Source organism: Lathamus discolor, chromosome 3 (assembly GCF_037157495.1).
Source record: "Lathamus discolor isolate bLatDis1 chromosome 3, bLatDis1.hap1, whole genome shotgun sequence".
NCBI lineage: Eukaryota > Metazoa > Chordata > Aves > Psittaciformes > Psittacidae > Lathamus > Lathamus discolor.
Window position 1 is genome coordinate 88,586,366 of NC_088886.1, and position 18,069 is coordinate 88,604,434.

The 18,069-nt window shown below is 36.1% G+C and overlaps 1 protein-coding gene across 1 annotated transcript in view; it reads right to left on the bottom strand.

Annotated features, from left to right (window-relative positions):
• DCAF17 (DDB1 and CUL4 associated factor 17) overlaps positions 1-18,069 on the bottom strand; it is an 18,923-nt gene continuing 854 nt past the window's right edge. Inside the window, exons 2-14 of the mRNA XM_065670399.1 lie at positions 15,834-15,937; positions 14,410-14,500; positions 13,320-13,459; positions 12,475-12,553; positions 12,209-12,298; positions 9,916-10,023; positions 9,275-9,380; positions 6,152-6,294; positions 4,679-4,788; positions 4,204-4,291; positions 2,539-2,622; positions 958-1,113; positions 1-734 (exon numbers count right to left, since the gene is read on the bottom strand). Of these exons, the coding sequence (XP_065526471.1) occupies positions 546-734; positions 958-1,113; positions 2,539-2,622; positions 4,204-4,291; positions 4,679-4,788; positions 6,152-6,294; positions 9,275-9,380; positions 9,916-10,023; positions 12,209-12,298; positions 12,475-12,553; positions 13,320-13,459; positions 14,410-14,500; positions 15,834-15,937 (1,488 nt within the window). The 3' untranslated portion in view covers positions 1-545. The remainder of the gene's footprint in view (positions 735-957; positions 1,114-2,538; positions 2,623-4,203; positions 4,292-4,678; positions 4,789-6,151; positions 6,295-9,274; positions 9,381-9,915; positions 10,024-12,208; positions 12,299-12,474; positions 12,554-13,319; positions 13,460-14,409; positions 14,501-15,833; positions 15,938-18,069) is intronic.

An 18,069-nucleotide genomic window follows, 5' to 3' on the forward strand; every position in this document is an offset into this window, starting at 1 on the left:
TATATAAAAAAGGCAGTAACAATACATAATTTATTAATACTTCTCTTTAGACAAAACCAAACGTAACCAGAAAACTTAATTGCTTTTATTTCTCACACAAAACCAAAAGAAGAAACTTGTCTAAGCTGATTAATGGTAACACTGCCATTTTCATACTACATATAAAATTTATCCTATGCAGCTCCACATACTTTGTTTAATTAACACTCTGTATTAAAAGTTGTATAGGTGAAACTTCATAAGACAGAGTGCAGCAGATGGTAGATGATCTGTAAGTCCACATATTTCCTTGATATCCAGTATTTCAGTCCAGTTGTTGAAGAGAAGCAATAAATGCTGCATCTAGCATTAATGATGAACTGAAAAGCACCATGGACTATGGACAAGTGTGCAATGAATGCTACAGGGGAAAAAAGAAACAAAACTTTATGCAGTAGTACAAAATGTTAAGATTAAATCCTGCCTTAAAAACAGTAGTTGACTACTTCAGATGTATGAAGTCCTTAAATAACATCCAAATTGAAGTCTCTGTAGTTGTTCGTGTCTTAAATATATTCAAAAATTCTCCCTTCTTTTTTACAAAACACTTTTTCTGTTTTTCCATGGCTTGAACATTCATCATCTTCTGCAGTACCGCAGACCATTTGGTAAACGTAACAACTGAACCTCCTGTTAGGCTTCTGTTCTATATGCAGGACAAGGTCCTTGTCAAAGTAAACTTCATGACTGTAAGTCTGAAATGAGAAACAAACAACAAAAAAAAAAAAAAAGAAGAAAGAAAAAAGAAGAGATTTCAGTCTCTGTTTCCAGAACTTGCTATACTCACACCATTATTCCTTTTCCCTTGGGGAACAAACATATATGTAACACTGCTGACCTCCATGATCACACAGGAATTGGTAAGTAAATGGGTATAGAGAAGTGTTAACATAAATAAAAGACAGGAATTCTCCTCACCACATCCCAGGACTCCAGCAATGGAATACTCTTAAGTAGAATCCCACGTTCATTACAATGGAAGTCAAGGTGTGCTCTGCCATCAGCTCCTATCTGAGTAACTGCCACAATGGATAACAAATCCAATTCATCTTCATAGTCCACAATTTTGAATGTCTTAGAAAAAACAAAACCTCAAGTTTACAAATCAAACAAATTCACATTCCCCTCAACCTAAATTGCATAGCTCTTTTTCTTTCAGGTGGAAGCAGAATTGGAAAAATTGCTCCTTAAATGTTCTGGTCTGATAAAGAAAACTGCCAGCCTGATACCCAACAGGCATCTTTCCCAACATGAGTTACCCAATGCATTTCAGAAAAATACCTTAAAACAGGAGAGGATAAAGTGATCCTAGAAGAAAAATCCGAATGTGCAAGTATTTTATATATATCATACAGGAAATAGAAAAAAAAAAAGTACTCTGAAAGTGGCAGAAGAAACATTTAAACTCCATGCCCTCTCTTGAAGCAGACATGTTAGAGACAGCATAGCTTAAAACCATGACTGGTTTTGCGGGGATAGGGATCTTAGGGTAATTACATTCACATGAACACCTGTTTGTTCTTCTTGGAACTCTCTCGCTCCACAGAGTACATGGCAGTGAAGAACTGAGATCAAAAGGTGAAGATTGTGAACTGCCTTAATTGCCTCTATCTCACTGTCATAAACCTCATAATACACTCTTTAAACTCAAGCCAATCTTTTTCTTCTGTAACAGAAAAGTATCTATTGGAATCACAAGAAAAGTGTAGCGGTAGGGAAAAAATAGAGTGCATACTCTAATTTTTATTATGTTAAAAAAAAAAAAAAAAGTGGATAGAAATGAACCGCAAATCTTAAGGGTTATATTGGACTGTCCTGTATTTTTACCATAGTAAAATCTATTTCCTAAGAAAAAAGAAGTGACTGCCAGAAACTAATGAATTTTAACTGTTGTGCTTATGTCAATTACAGCTCCAGCTCTAGATAGAGAGCTACAAAATATTCTTCATAACCTGTTGAAGACTCAGCACTAACGCATATGGTATTTTCACTCAAGAAGCAGTTAACTTAAAAGTGTTAAATATCTTATCCTGAAATCCAATCAAAGTAAGTGGGAGAGTAAAACATAATTTAGGGATATTATATCAAAGACTAGAGGAACCTAAAGCAGAGAAGAAACAGAAATATTTTTCTTTCATTTCATAAAGTGCTTTAAAAGGAATATTTAAAGGAAACCTTGAAGTAACAGTTCATCACATTAACATGTCGTTTCTATGTCACAGAAGTTGCATGGAGTTATGACAGTATCATGGGGCGTAAGATCACTTCTTAAAAACTGATGCCAAAGCACAAACGTCAACCAAGGAGAAAAGATGACAGACAGAGAAGGTAAAATAAGTTATTAGAAGTTAAGAAGACAAAGACAGTCACAGAAGAGGAATGAAGAACTCAAAGATTGACACACCTAATGGTTACAGCCACTGCACCTGAAGTAAGAATGACTTCTGGATAGCTAAACTTCTTAATCCATAAACTGCTCTGACTCACTACAACAGTTACCTCTTGTTCTGGGTCATCATCCAGCAGGTTAAAACGCTTTTTCACCACTCGACCAGAAGCTGTTACAGTAATAGCGTTATTTACCTTTGGAGAAAAAAAAAAAAGAGGCTCTAGACTTTGAATCATTTAGCTTTTCCCTATCTATTTGACAATGTATCTACTTCGTATCTTCTGCTTCCTGACCTTGTTTTAATCTACCCAGTCTTGTTTTACTCATTAGCTATGCATGGCTCTAATGTTGCTGTCTCTTCTTCATGAGGGTTCATGAACTCTGGAGCTTTAATTGAGGTATCATTTACATTAGTATTTACTCATATTCAAAGGTTCTCAGTCCTGTATAAAGGTGGCAAAGGTTCTTAGCTACCATCATTTTCAGAACAGAAGTATCTGGAGCCAAAGATACTGGAGTGACAATTGATAGCTAAGTCATCACCAATTTGTTTCTTAAACTCTTACTTCCAGAAGATGGGGAAAGTAGCATCTTAAACCATCACAGCTGCTTCCACTGGTCTTCACTAACAGCAGAAACATTCAAAATTGGGGTATCAAAGTCTTAACGGAAGTTAAAAAAGAAAAGGCACAGCACAGGCAGGATTAGTGCTTGCATTTCTTTGCTCTTATTGCAAAAAAAGTTATCTAAAGAAACCCTAAAAACCCATATGTATGAAGGTCATTAGATAACAAAACTTTTACTTTCTGAATTCAGTGGAAGTTTTGTTCCTGAGTTAGTGCAGTGCAGATTGTTAATACACAGGCTTTTTCTGCAGAAGCTTCAAAATTAGTACCGCTGACTTCCAGGGATTTTAAAGTACTCAAACTATCAAAACTTGCTTTTATCTAAGACAAGACGTAGTGTGCTGAACCAAATGACAGTTCCATGCACTGCCAAAAACTCTTCATGAGTATGCTCTTTAACCTTTTTGACATTTAGATTGTCTCTGTGATTTTCTATCACAAAAGATTTCAGGAAACAACCTGGGTGATTTAACAGCTCATTTCTATTAGGAAGTTTAAATCATACCCTTGCCACTCAGTTCTACTTTTCTGCACTCTTCTCATCCACTGATGATTCAATTCTGTTCCAGCTCCAGTTCAACACAACAAGCAAGCAGGAAAGTACTTACCTTTTCCGCTGGGTTATTATTCTATTATTTTAGTGCACTGATTCAGCTTACCAAGGGTTAGATGAATGCCAAATCCATCACAAGGGAGTGACAGATGCGTATGGCCAGGAAAAGAAATAGACTTTTGGAAGCAACGTATTGTCCTTGTTATGAAGACTTACCCATAAGTTATGAGACTTTAAACATTTATAGCATTTGCATGATCAATTTACCCAAGCACCATAGATTCACACAACTATCACTTGGCGGCACCTTATTTTGAAGGAAAGCTGTCAGTATCTTTCAAGTACACGGAAGTACGTCTTATGTCAAAGATACATGGTTATACTACACACAATGAAGAATATTGAAAACTTAAGAAAAGACTGGAGGTTTCAGAAAGTCACCCTGAAAGTGTTACTGCTTTCAGATTTTTTTTCATTCAGCTTAAAGTCCTTCAATAAACTTTAAGTTAAACATAAACCACAGTGGTTACTCACATACACAAAACCCCTGTGTATTGCTCAAAATCATACATGGTGATCTCAGACTCTAAACTCACACAGTTTTCTCTGTTGGCCATAATTGTAAAATCTTCTGTAATCTCCATCTGATTTGTATTATTTTTAACTTCCTTAAGCTTCAAGACCCTACAAAAAAACCCAGAAATTACAAAATAAGTCATGTACTCTAATCCTCCTACAACACTTCTATAATTAGAAAAAAACAGGTATATTAAAACATCAGAAATAACTGAAATGGAAATAGATTATTTTTTAATTTATCAGTAAAATTTGAACAGAGTGGTCCTTGATCATTTTTCATACCAAAATCTAGTGTTGCCTGCCATTGACCATATTCATCATGCAGAAATCTGCATGTTTCTACCAGAACTTCTGATTCTGACAGATTAATAAATTTTATAGTTTCTAGGGCTTGATGAGTCTTTTGGCCTGCAAATTTTCTAACTAATGAATTTATGCAGTTATGCAATTTCTCCTCTAGTAAAATAAGATCTGAGAAAAAACGGCTCGTACTTTACCAGATTTGGTCCCACGTGGATTATTCTACCTGACATATCTGGATGGAAATATATCCAATCAGGTTCCAGTGAACAGCATTTCATATCTTGGATGCCATTTTTTGCCTGAAGAAGGAAGGGAAAGCTTGAATATTAGTATTTTGAAAGTCTCAAAGATCTAATTAAAGATCTAATTAAAGAGGAAATACTGAGCTCCTATCCACATACTTCTGAAGGTTTCTAAGTAATGCTCCTAATCAGGACCAGAAAGGATGCCAGTGGAATAATAATAATAACAACAACAACAACAACAGAGTTGGTTCCAAGTCTCAAGATATTCCACGGAACAGTTTCAACTTTTTTCATTTGCAATAAGCAATAACCTTGTACCACAGCTATACCTGTCCTACCTCTCCTGAAGCTAAACAAAATCAAGATCTAGAGTACACTCTGCAAACACTTCAACATGTCCAGCAACATGAATGTCGAAGACATGAGATATGTCAAAACAAGGGAAAGCATTAGCACAAGGTTTGACTTGAGCTTCCAACCTCAAGCTCAGCCTCTTTCGAGCAAATTATCTGTGGAGCATGTAAGCCTGGGATAGCTTGGGATTTCAGCTGCAAGCTGGTCAAAATCTTTGGATTGTGGCAGTGGATTTTTGTTGTTAAATTTAGCTGACCCTGATAATTCACATTTTCAAATGTATGAAACCGCACAGAAAAAAGGTAGGCAAGAAAGGATTGTACAAGTCCCTTTGAATCAAAATTGATCTTCAGCTATTGTTATGAAAGATCTGTTTTGAAAATAAGAGATGACTGATTTGGTCAGGCTAGTAGAAGAGATTTACAGATGAGAATTTTTTTAGTGAATAACCTTGAACTAACAGGCCTAGAAGCTGCTTGTGTTACAGAAGTATCTTCAGGTCAAATCCAGATCCCAAACAGAAACTGTGATGGAGAGCTCACACGAAAGAGTATGTGTGAATAGTACATAAACACAAATAATAGGAATGCTGGATTAAACTGGGTAATAAAACCTTTCTAGGGAGAGAGAGAAGGTACAAATCAGGGATAAACTACAAATATTACAGAAACTTATTCTGCAACTTCTTAAAACTTAAAATGGTTCTTTAGTCATGCCATTTGGTAGGCTGACTAGTCAGAAGTGTGTTAAGAGGTTACCATGCAAGGAATCAGGCAATGAGATTTTGCTTTAGCCTTAACTTCTAAGCAGAGAATAGTGCTGTGTAGCACTGACAGTGCTAAGATTATACTGGAATGAATGAAATATCAGAGGCAGTAATAATTGAGAAGAAAACATTTTACACGTGACTCCACTGGACAGCAGATATAACACTGTGGGGTGATCCCTATGAGAGCACCATACTGGAAAACAAGGGCATTGTTATCTCAAGCACTACTCAGAAGACATGAAGACAAATGTGACACACATACATTTGAGAGAAGATGCTATCTGAGTATATTACCAAAGTATTGTCTTTCAGAGAACAAATATGGAAGACTCCTTTATGTTTTTTCTTGTTAGGTGTGATGATATAATGCCAAGGGTAACCTCCAATTTGAAATGCATTCTCCAGAGAAGATGCTTCAAATAGCAAAGGTGGGATATCTGCAAATATTTGGTAATGTTAACACCATTAGTAGTAGAACAATCATAATTTCATTGATCCTTACAATTCTAAATGCCGATAAAGCAATTAATTCTTCAGAACTTTTGAAGACTCTTGGAAATACATTGGCTGTGGCCTTTTTTCTAGAACCAGCTATGCTACCTCACCTAGCACCCAGGCATACATCTGCAGTTCAGCATGAAGGTCTGAGAAGGCAGTAATCTTCCATAATACAACAAAATAGTGTGGACCACAAAGAGTGCAATCTGTAACTGAGTTCATAAAATCAATAAAATCAATATAAATCTAGGAACTTTTGTAATTAATGGCAAAAGGTATCTAGTTTTCCCTTCAGATCAGTTGAGATAAATTATACAGACATAATATGCCACTCTTACAAGTCTTCTGTGTACTAAGTGAGAGAAGCATCTTTCAACGAAGTGGACCACATGGAGCTTTACAACTTCTACCAACTAGCTAAATAACAGCAATTTCTACAGCAGCTAGGACTAAATCAATTTTAGACTGAAGATCATCTTGTTCTAACACTACAGAAAAGTGCAGTTGCAACCTGCAGTTACAACAGGCATTCAAATAGGCAGAATATAAAAACCCAAGCTGAATTGCTGTGAGGAAAACAAGGTTCTTATCTGGACTTTTGTGTCCCAAAGGTCTCACCCAAAGTTTGACTTGTTCTTGTCCTGCTTAGTCTAGATAATTATCCAGATCTTAGCCACTGGTGCTAGCCAATGTCACATGACATCAGAAATTACGTTTACAGAGTGCTTCTCTGTTTTTCCTTCATTCATGTTAACAACAACTTAGCCATTTAAATTGAAAGAACTTAGTTCACTGCCCGTGGAAATTAAGTCCTTCCTAAGCTGGAAAGTGGCTGCCTTCCAGTTATCTTTGGGACTAACACACAGGAAATGGGAGATTCTGTGCAAGATATACAAAGTACAGGTTATAAAAAACTGAGGCATCTGCTGCAAATGTACAGAATGCTGAAGAAGCAAGCATAAGCAGACCTACTGATATTAAAATCTGTCAGAAAATGAAAAATGAGTTAATTTGTTAACATTTTATCCTATTGACTTTTTAAATAAAGCATATAGAGCACGGCCCCTCAAAAATTCTGGCAGGTAGACTAAACGATAGATTTAAATGCATTTCAATAATAAATCAGTCCTAAGCAGTGCAGTCTGCTGCTAAATATGCTTTTCTTTTTATGTTCATTTGGCAAAGATTTGCAGAATCATAGCCACATAAACCACTGTGATAGCGTGACTTCGCTGTTTCAATTCCCTCTTTCCTGCTATGTGTTACTTACTGTTGCTCAACACTCCCTATTCTAATTGCTTGTAAGTCCTTTCTCTAGCATTGCCTGTTTCCAATCTCCAGTTGAGCTTCTTTGTCCACTTCCTTAAAAACTCTCCAGCACCATCTAAACATAAAGCCATAAAGCTGTTCCTGGCAGCATTAACAAGTATTTGTGCTAAACATAAAAAAAAGAGAATATCTCAGCAAAGCATCTTCTTTTCTGTTTTTATGACATCCTGAAATCAAAGCTCAAACTCTGAAACTGTTAAAATCTCACTCACTGAAACGTTACATTACACTGAACAGTCAGTCAGCCATAGCATTCTTAAAAGAAAACAGCTCAAAAACCACAGGAATGTAACTATCTGCAAAGAGCAGCCATGCCAAACGTCTGTCATGAATTCAAAACCTCCTTACTACAAATTCTTGAATATGATTCAAGATCAGGAATGTTTTCTCCAGTACATTGGTTTTAGATCTCAAAACTAAAAATACAATGATCTGTAAGACATGAGAACAAATCTGGTCTAGGTTTTCTATTAAAGCTCCCACAGCATGTTTTCCACAGGGCCCCTAACATTAAATTGTGGTTTTGCAGACTGAGACAGAGAGGAAAATGAGAAGAAATTTCCCTTTCCAGAACCTGACACATGAATTATAGCAGCCTATTACTTTGTTTTGATAAAACATTGCATTATAACTGAAAGACCTCTTTATGTGTATCTGTATTTTATCTTTGTGTATTTCCTCAGGTTTACGTTAATCTGGTCTGGTTTGTCTGTTATTATCTGATGTTGTTTGCAGACAGAAAGGTCAAAAGAATGTTTCAAGTGGACAGTCCCCGTAAAACCCATTTAATACAGAAACATTCAAAGTTAAAGAAACAAAAGCACTACTCGATACTGGTGAAACCTACTGTTGTTTTTTTTTTGTTTTTTTTTTACTTTTGGAAGTGCCTCAAGTGTGAGCTTGTGAAAATGGATTTTTTAAGTTGAAAAAAAAAAAGAAAAAAGTTTCAAAGAAAGTCTCAGGCTTTGGTCATTAAGATTCTTAGCACCAAATTTTAATCTCAAATGCACCAACAGAAATGATTGCTTGGTTTCAGAGAAATTAAACTCATTACATAAATCAGAACATTTGAAAGTTACTGATTTGAGGCATAAGAATTGTTTTCAATACTGAATTTGTTCTCTCCTCAGGAATTAATTTTATTGAAAATGGCACATCTCTGACAACTCAGAATTATCAAAATCGTATTCAGGCTCCTTAATTCCCCCTGCTAGTTGGATTAAACGTTGTTACATGCTCTGCTTACATACTACATACTGCTTCTGAGTGCTACTAACACCCGTCCTAGCATTTCCTCTTGTCCTTAGTCCTGAGACACAACTGTTCTTGGGAGAGATTTCCACTTCAAGCATTGCTTATGAAGTTTTTCAAATAGCTTAGTTGCTGTACTAGTTTTCTAGTTAAATCCTATGTAATTAAGTCTTGTAATTAGAAGTCAAGCAAAGTACATTTTTAATAACACATAAACCCAGAAATATAGCTACAGATACGCTCACAATGAGCACAATAATTGTAATGTTTTTTCTAGGTGTGAAGTAATAATTAATCTATAAAAGCCACCAGCCAAGATAATACAAAGATAATAAATACCTGTTATTTTAACGTTACATGGAAGACCAAATGGATACTTTCCTACAACTCCCACTTGACCATTCCAGTTGAATTCATGTCCCAGATCAATTGGCTGTTCCATGAACTAAAAAACCCAAAAATCAGAACATTTTAGCTTTATTAAGGTTTATTTACTAGCCATTTAGTTTTACTACTCTGTTACTACTGCATTCTCGATCTTGTTAAATACTGCTTTATGTCTTATTTTTGAATTAACATTTGATTTTTGGTTGGAAGAAAATAAACTCAAAAGTCTCACTGCAGTTCTGTTTCAGATCAACCAACCTTCCATGCCCATCAGTTTCTAGCCTTAACACTCACCTATAACTACAGACTAGGTGCGTAAAGAGCAGCACACCCTGGTCTAGCATTTACACAGCTCCTCTCCGTATGTGCTGAAATGCCTGTATGAACCTGTATCTCTTATGCTTAGCCACTTGTAAGTGGTGTGGGCAGAATTTTCTAATAGCGTACCCTTTCAAATCTTCCAACTGTAAATAGACTCAGCCAAGAACTCTATCCTCTTGACACATTCCCCATGTACCCCTGTGGTGTTACATGAATATTTATTTGTTGACCAAAAATAACATGACTGTATGAAAAATTTTGTATTTCATTACCTGTTCCAAGATGGCCTGGAAGTTATAGAGCCTGACTAGACCCATGCTATGCATTACAATCAGTATTCCATTAGAAACAGCAACATCTGTCACACTATTACCAAATATCTGGACAAAAAAAAAGGAAGAGAACAAGATTCTATTAGGGAAGAAGTAACTGAGAGACAATGCAAAATACTTAATACAATACAAAATTTTGCAATCAATTTCTTTTTTATTCTGACCAAACCCTATGAGCAGTGTTTTAGCTCATGAAGTTTTCTGTAACTTGGGTGCTCTGCTGAGTTTCTGTAATAGTTTGCAATGTAGTAACACCTGGAGTAAGACTAGCCATATTCTGCAAGCAGATTCATTCTCTGATCAATTCTGGTATATCTTCATATCATGTTACCCAGTTATTATAATATATGAATAGACTATATTATGCAGCATCCTACAGGAATGTTAGCAAAGCAAACAACTCAATATAAAAGTACTGATTCTGGATCTTTCATTCTTTCTTCATCACCTGGGTAAAATACTAGTCAATCACAGCTCTATGACTGTGTACAGCTGTACTAAAACTACAGTATACAGCTGTCACAGAGCACAGGATCCTCTCTGAATCCAAATTAGACACATACATGAGAAGCTGACATACTCCTTTTAATAATTATGCAGTATCCATTTGTGCCACTGCTTAACACATCTCCACTGAGAGTAATTCAACAGACTAATTCTGAATATTTAATGAAGAACAACATGTGAAGTTCAGTTTGGGATTTTTTTTTTTGTTGGTTTGGTTTTTTTTTTTAATAGAGATGCTTGGAAATGTAGTTTTCATTTCTTTACTCTCAATCACTACGTCAAAAACTCTTAGAACAGAGTTAAAACAACTAAAAAACCCCGAAACAAAACAAAAAACCAAAACACCCCCCCAAAAAAAGACCAAAAAAACCCCACCCAAAAGCTGTAATACTTCTAAGTCCTAACACTATCAATGGTCTTGTGATCAGTTTGGTCCCAAAAGACAAACTCACTCCTGAGAGCCTGCCTTTCATTTAGTCGTATGGCTCTTCAGTACACTTGTTAGCTTGGGCCTCAGTGTCTTCCAGAAACAAACTCTTAATAATCTTGCAACTCTAAACTTGAGACCTTACCTAGTCTGAATTCAGAATTTATTGTGGTGTACCATCTCAGTAAAGCTGATGCGTTAGGTGCATTCTGCAGTCTCAAACAGTAACCCTCATCCTAACTAACATTCCACTGATCTGTATTAGGCTTGGCATTGTATTCACTGGTTGCTTCCCCTGCTGGGTGTATTCTCAAATCCCAAACTCTATCCTGATATTAGTCCTAGCTGTAACAATTACTCTGGTAAGTACTCAGTACAGGCCCAACTGAGTACTTACGTGTAGATGTTTCACTTGTTATGCCCATGATGAATCTAGCATGCCATACCTAACCAAACTGGGAATACCTTTGATACTGGTAAAATTTTTTCCACTCCTAAATACTAACTTTAAACAGAACAATAGAGTGTCCCTAAACTTCCATGGGCCCAAATGAAAAATTAACCCACTCCTTCACTTGCCAGCCTAGTCTCAATTACAGCCTCAACTCAATCCAGCACCAGCTAAAACCCAGTAATAGCTCTAGACCCCAAACGAGACTTGGGTCACAGAGCTTTGAAGACAGTTTCCATGTTTGTACTATTCCATTTGTAAGCTGTATCCAGAGCTCTCTTGACAGAACGATAAAACTTGCCATCTGGCTTGAGATTTCTTAATATATCCACCCTTACTTACAGGTCACAACCTCAGAAAGGTTGTTCATTCTTGACTGATAATGCAAGACACATATTTACATTTTGCCATTCAGCATCAATGATAATACAAGTCTGAAACATTTATAACTGCACACTGAATTCAGACTATTACTAGCAGTGGGTCAGAGGCACATCTATCTTTCTTTAAAGAGGTGAAGTCTGTAGACTTTAGGATGCCCTAATTCTTATGACTGCTAAAGTAAAGGGTGAAGTCTTTCTATATATAAAAAGAATAACCCGATAGAATGCATTTGTATTTTCTCTTCTGGTCACTCAAGTTAAGAATCTTCCCCTCAACGCCCCTATCAGACACAAAACCAACATTACTGCTAATTAATGTTTCATGGCATTTATAAGCTGTTAACTATGACTTCTGAAATTCTGGGGCAATTGCCTAAACTATGCCTCTCAAACAACTACAGTACAGGTCATGATTATATCCTATTATATATTATACATTATATCATCATAGAGGAATTAACTTACCTTTTTGTTTATTTCTAGCATTCCAATGAATGAAAGAGGCAAAACTTGGAATACAGCAAGATAGAACAATACAGACTGCTGGATACCTGCCTGGAAAAAAACAACAATATGAATATAATTATCATACTTCAGGTATTTATTAATGGTAGGACATCTTCATCTTTTACCATAAAACAAAGCATAATGTCTTCATCTCTGTCCTTGCAGATGTTTTTTGATCAATTTTGCAAAAATTTAAGAATGACAGAGTTTTTCAACAAACTTACCTGCCGTGCTGCTGCAGGGAGCTTATTCTGAGCTGACTTTACAACCATTAGCTCTTGAGGAATATCCCAGCTCAGATACCTGTTTGTGACAATAAAGGCCTCTCTTAATAATTTTAAAATCATGTAATAATAAGCACATTACTTTACATAAAATATAATCTACTGTAACTAGGCATACCCCCGTGTCCAGGCAAACTGGGAAGGGTGCCTGAGATGTTTGAGGTTTGCAACAATGCAAAATGCATGGAACTAGGAATGACTTATTTCGTACAGAATGGTGAGAAAAAATCTGATACTATGAACATTCACTATCTTAATTTTTCTCCTTCCCTTCATCAATCACTGCTCTCTTGTCTTTCACTCTAAAGGAAATTATTCCTTCTGAGAACTGAAAAAAAGATGCAGTTTACCATAAGCAGTAACTGCTCGGCTTTTATAGAAGAAAATGGATACCCTATGGAGAAGGATGCCTGCAAGTTAAAAATGGCTTAAATTTTAAATGTGTGTTTCTTATGTTTTATGAAGTTCTTTTTACAGCTCTTAAAGATCCTCTCCTGGTATGTTGCTATTCCAGTATTGGACACTGTAAAATTGGAAGAGAAAAGCCAAGAGTAGCCTAGATTGTGTGGCTTTTGTGAAACTTGATACTAAATTTGAGAGCAGAATACTTAAGCTGCTGAAATTCCTCTACAGAAAACAGCAAGCAGGAACAGTACTCCAGGTAGTGTGCTAGACTAACAAACCTGAAGTCAGCCATAGGATGGTCCTAAAATAAATATGATTCTCTTTCTTCAGTACAATACTGATGACTGTCAATTATATAAAGCCTAGTCCATGTTTAATACCTGAACTTGCAACAGGAACCCGTTAGGTATATTTTTTCCAGTACTTCTCCACTATCGGCAGAGAGACGTAGAAGCCAGTTCTGTACTGTCAAGACTATCAGGGAAGATTTATAGTCCGACAGACTTGGTAGCATTTCCCCCTACATAACAAAAGGTTACCAGAAAAAAAGTTTGTACCAGGAAGATACATAACATTTTGACATAGCATGAAGAAAACAAAAATTAATACACATTCCTCAAAAACTAAAGGCAGAAAGCTGCCTGTTAATCACATCAGGATCTCTAAGCCCATGTCTGTGCCAAATAGTTATCTGGCTATCACATAATCTATTGTCATATTTTTTGCAAGGCAGTTACCTTTTCTGGAAAAGACACACTTTAAAATGTCCTTGCCTTACAAGAATGACATGTAAATGCTTATTGATCTAATTGCTACCAGTCTTCAAGAGACAACTGTTCAAGTATTGAAGCGTAAGACATTCAGTGGTAACTCAACTGTAACTGCTAAGAATGGTATTCTTCACAGTGCTTTTTTTTTTCAGGCACCTTAAGGATGGGAATAATATTCATAAGCTCTGTGAACACTGGATAAGAGAAAACTTCCTCAAGAAGGAGGGAAATTATATAAACTATTAGCTAGAAACAGCAGAACAGCTTTTGGGCAGAGTTGCTTCAATGGGTCTCCAGTATATCTGCTGGGCTTTCTATGTCAACAGAGCTGGTAAAACTAAACTACCTTTAGCTGGGAATACAAACTGCCATTGTTAATTAAAAAAATAAAGAAAAGTTTAAACAGGAATTATGTTGTAAAGGAGTTAGTTGCATAAGCATAAAAGCACTCTTCAAAATCGTCCATGAAAGCTCTCAAAAAAGCATTTGAATGCACTATTGAGAAATTCAGAAAATTACACCTCTAAAGATTCAGCCAAAATAAGTAAGCGCACGTTGCAAACCCTAAATGACCTAGCTCCATAAAAGCAATGAGAGGGTATTCTGCAGGGAAAGAACACTCTATTCTAAGTAGGTTTCACTGAGAGATATTAACTTGGGGTTTTTTGCACAACCATGCTCTAGTAAAAAGTATTCTTACCAGTGGGCATTCCAATAATAAAGCATCTTCTATTTTTTCTGACTTAGAACACTTTGGCTTTTGATAAAGTATTCTTGGCTCTTGTGCAATGCTGGAGGAAAATGATTGCTAATCATTAGTCTACTTTATAAACGACTTTCTACAAACAAGTCATTTCGCAGTTTCATAAATCCTGTCTTCTCTTTAAGCAGGTCAGAAGTCTAAACATCTTACTTTTACTTTGTAAATATAACCTGAAATTGCTCTCAAAATAAGGCCTAATAAACTATAATTAGTATAACATAATATTTAAAAGCTAACCTTCACTATATTTTGTGTTCTGTAGGTTGTCTTGTTTGTTTGTTTGCTTTTAAATAACAAACAGTAATATTCTTACTTTAGTGATACACATTAAAAAGAAAGCGTATTCTAGAAAGTAACAGTCATCCTGGAACCTTCTCCTCAAGCTCTTCCAGTGTTGCCTTTCATAATACAAAGGCATCATGCTCAGATATTGTTTTAAGAAGCCCTACTACTAAAATAAAAGCTTCATACTGTGCAGTTTTCCCCTCAGGGAGATGAAGAGACAAAGATAAACCTGAAAGATGTTAGACAGGGTAAGCCAGTACTGGAAAGCATTCCAATAATGGAGGAATAAAACATGGCTAAGTAGATTTGGATCTCTGCTGTAAGTAATAGATTAATTTAATTAACTTTCAGTGGTTTACAGTGACAGAGTAATTTCTCTTTTATGTGTCTTATGACACTGTCTCAAAACTGTTCTGATCACAACTTACTCAGCACTGCAGTTCTCCAATTCCCTGCTACTTCCCTCACAAGAGGGATGGGCAAGGACAACGACTGGTGTATGCAGGACTCCCTCCTCTACCCTGCCCTGCGCTGTGCTGCCTCCTAAGCTGTGTCTCTGCAGCTGATCATGGAACTGGAGAATACATCAGATCAGATCTGCAAAACCAAAAACCAGCAACTACTGCACACACCATACTTCTACAAGAACAATAATTTACTGCTTTAATGCAGAATTCGTAGGCATAGTACCAAGCTTATTACACAGGCTGATTTTGTGATACATTCTTTAGCACACTTCTAGTCAGCAGATCACAAAGAACTATTGTTCATTTGGCTTTTTAGTGCAAAGTTATAAAATGGTGATAAACTTCCACCCTTATAAAGTGCTCTGAAATCTGAAGTTATACAGCATCAGGAAGGTCAGACTTTCTTTCACGGAAAGTGTCACATTAAGTCACAGTGGCATCTGAGTATAATTTAACAAAGACTTATGCTCCTGGTTAGGCTTTTTTTGTTCATAAATTCCACTCAATTCACAGGCGCTATCTGGATGAGCAAAGTTGGCAAAATGTCTAAAACAGAACCACAGTGTTAAAACTGTAACCCAGGGTAACTTTCAATTGTAAATTTATTACCTGCTAATACAGCACTGGTAATTGTCTAAGTAAATTCTTCCTCTTTCATATGCAATAGGAGATGCAGAATGAGTTGTCCAAACGTTCTTGAATTTAGTACTTTCCTGAAACAGACAGTGGTTACAACAGTGATGAATTTTGTAACAAACCTTGCTTTCAGAAAATATTTGGCTCCTGCAGCTTAATAATTACTTTAATTGAACCTTTACTGTTGAATACATAAAGGAAAATCTGATCTGTATTTTCAAAACAAATTAGAAGACCTTTATAGGGAAATTTTGTCTTTTTAAAGAAACAAAGTCTTTTTTTATTTGCTATTATGGACAGCATGGGTAACGGATATTTTCTCCTTACTTTGCCCGCATTAAAATTAAAACTGGCAACTAAATTTTAATGGAAACTTTTAAAATCAATGTCATAAACACATAAATGTATTGGCTTTCGCAAATCATAGGTGTGGTTATGTGGATATAACTGCATGAGTTTAAAATAACAGAAACAAAGCTCACTAAAGACACAAGATTAGACAACAAGTTAAAAAGGGCCAGAACTTTTGAGCAAAACAGAGTCACATAGTAAAAGAATCTGTAAAGGTAAAGGAAAGGGGGGGCGGGCTTGATACAAGAAAAGCTAGTGTCTGGAAAATATAGAGTTAAAGTACTTTTTAGCTTAACTTAGGTTGTAGAAAGAGAACAGTGTTTATGTTGTAAGTCTGTGGAATTTAGTGGCCCCACTAAACATGAGTTAATTGTTTCACACTAGTCTTCTAAAGTATCTTTAGCTTTAAAGAACAATGTTTGTGCTGTAAGTCTGTGGTAAGATAACAGGATTTAGTGACCCCACTAAACATGAATGAGTTATTTCACACCATCCTTCTACTTAGCAGTTGGAGACAGAGCCTCCCAAACATCTGCTAGCTTGGGATACTCCTGGTCTACCCGTCCTGCAATAAATTTTGCAGGAAGGTCACACTGTTTTAAATCTTTGCTAGTTATCAGAATAATTACAGATATGGCTGGTTTCAGCTAGTTGTGTGGTTACTGGGGCATCCAACTGTGCCAAAGGTGAAAAGTACACTGTGAGGAAGACTGCTTACTTCATCTTGAAGACCCCTACTCACAAGAGGAAGGCTGCTTACTTCATCCTCAAGACTTCTGCCCACAATAACCAGAGAGAAGTGTGCAGACACCAAGAGGAGGAGACTTGTAAGTTACTGGAGCTAGTTACAATATTCCCCACCTATATACGGGAATTATGAATATGTATGTGACTAATGCAATAGTGAAAGTATATAAATCTGTAACAAATACTAATCACTTGCTCCTCTGGCTACGGTTATTCGCCCAGCGCTGTTGCTTTTGCTTTATTGACTTTGTCCCTCAGTAAAACCTTGTTATCTTGTTTAGAGGAGTGAGTTCGTATTCTACAATCAAGGACAAAACTCAGAATGTAAATAAGTACATGACTCTTTTATATGTAATTAATAGAATTTATTTAACCTTTATTCTGCTTTTGGTGTTTTGTGTGAAAGATAGAAAAATGTGCTTACAGTTATTTGCAAAAAGTGCCTGAAACTGCTCACATAAAGTTTCTTGCATTCATTAAAGGCATCAGAAGCTCTATACTATTAACAACAGTCCCAGTCTTACAAAAAGAATTAAACCAAAAGTATGTGTGTAAGTCAGGCATGCTGATTTTTATTTCAATAACCTTTGCATGCCCATTGATCTAGTTGTATAAGTGGACACTTCAGCTGACTTCCAATACATCTATTTACAACACAACTGCCAATTCACTTCCACATATTAACTTTCAATGCATTTCTATCAGCTACTGCATGGGAGTGATTGGTAATCGTTTTGATTAAAGAAATCGAGTTCACTTTAGTCTGCAACTGCTTTAATTTTTTCCCTGTAACAGAGATTTCACTGACACATTAGGGGAGTGTTTACCTGAAAACCTCTACTGATTATCTTATTTTGTCGTGGGAACTCCACTCAGAGTTAACACTGATGCTCCCCCAAACACCATGAATTTAATATGGGTATTAAATAATAAGCCATTTTGGCAGATGAAATGAGTGATGGAAAATGCTACTTCTAACGCGATTATCAGATTTACAGGTGCTTCTGTAGTTTTTCCACAGAATAGTCCTATGTACAGTTCTAGGTCTGAGCCTCATGAAATCAATTTAAGTATTTATAACACCCTTCAGCAAAACCCGCACCGTTTTATT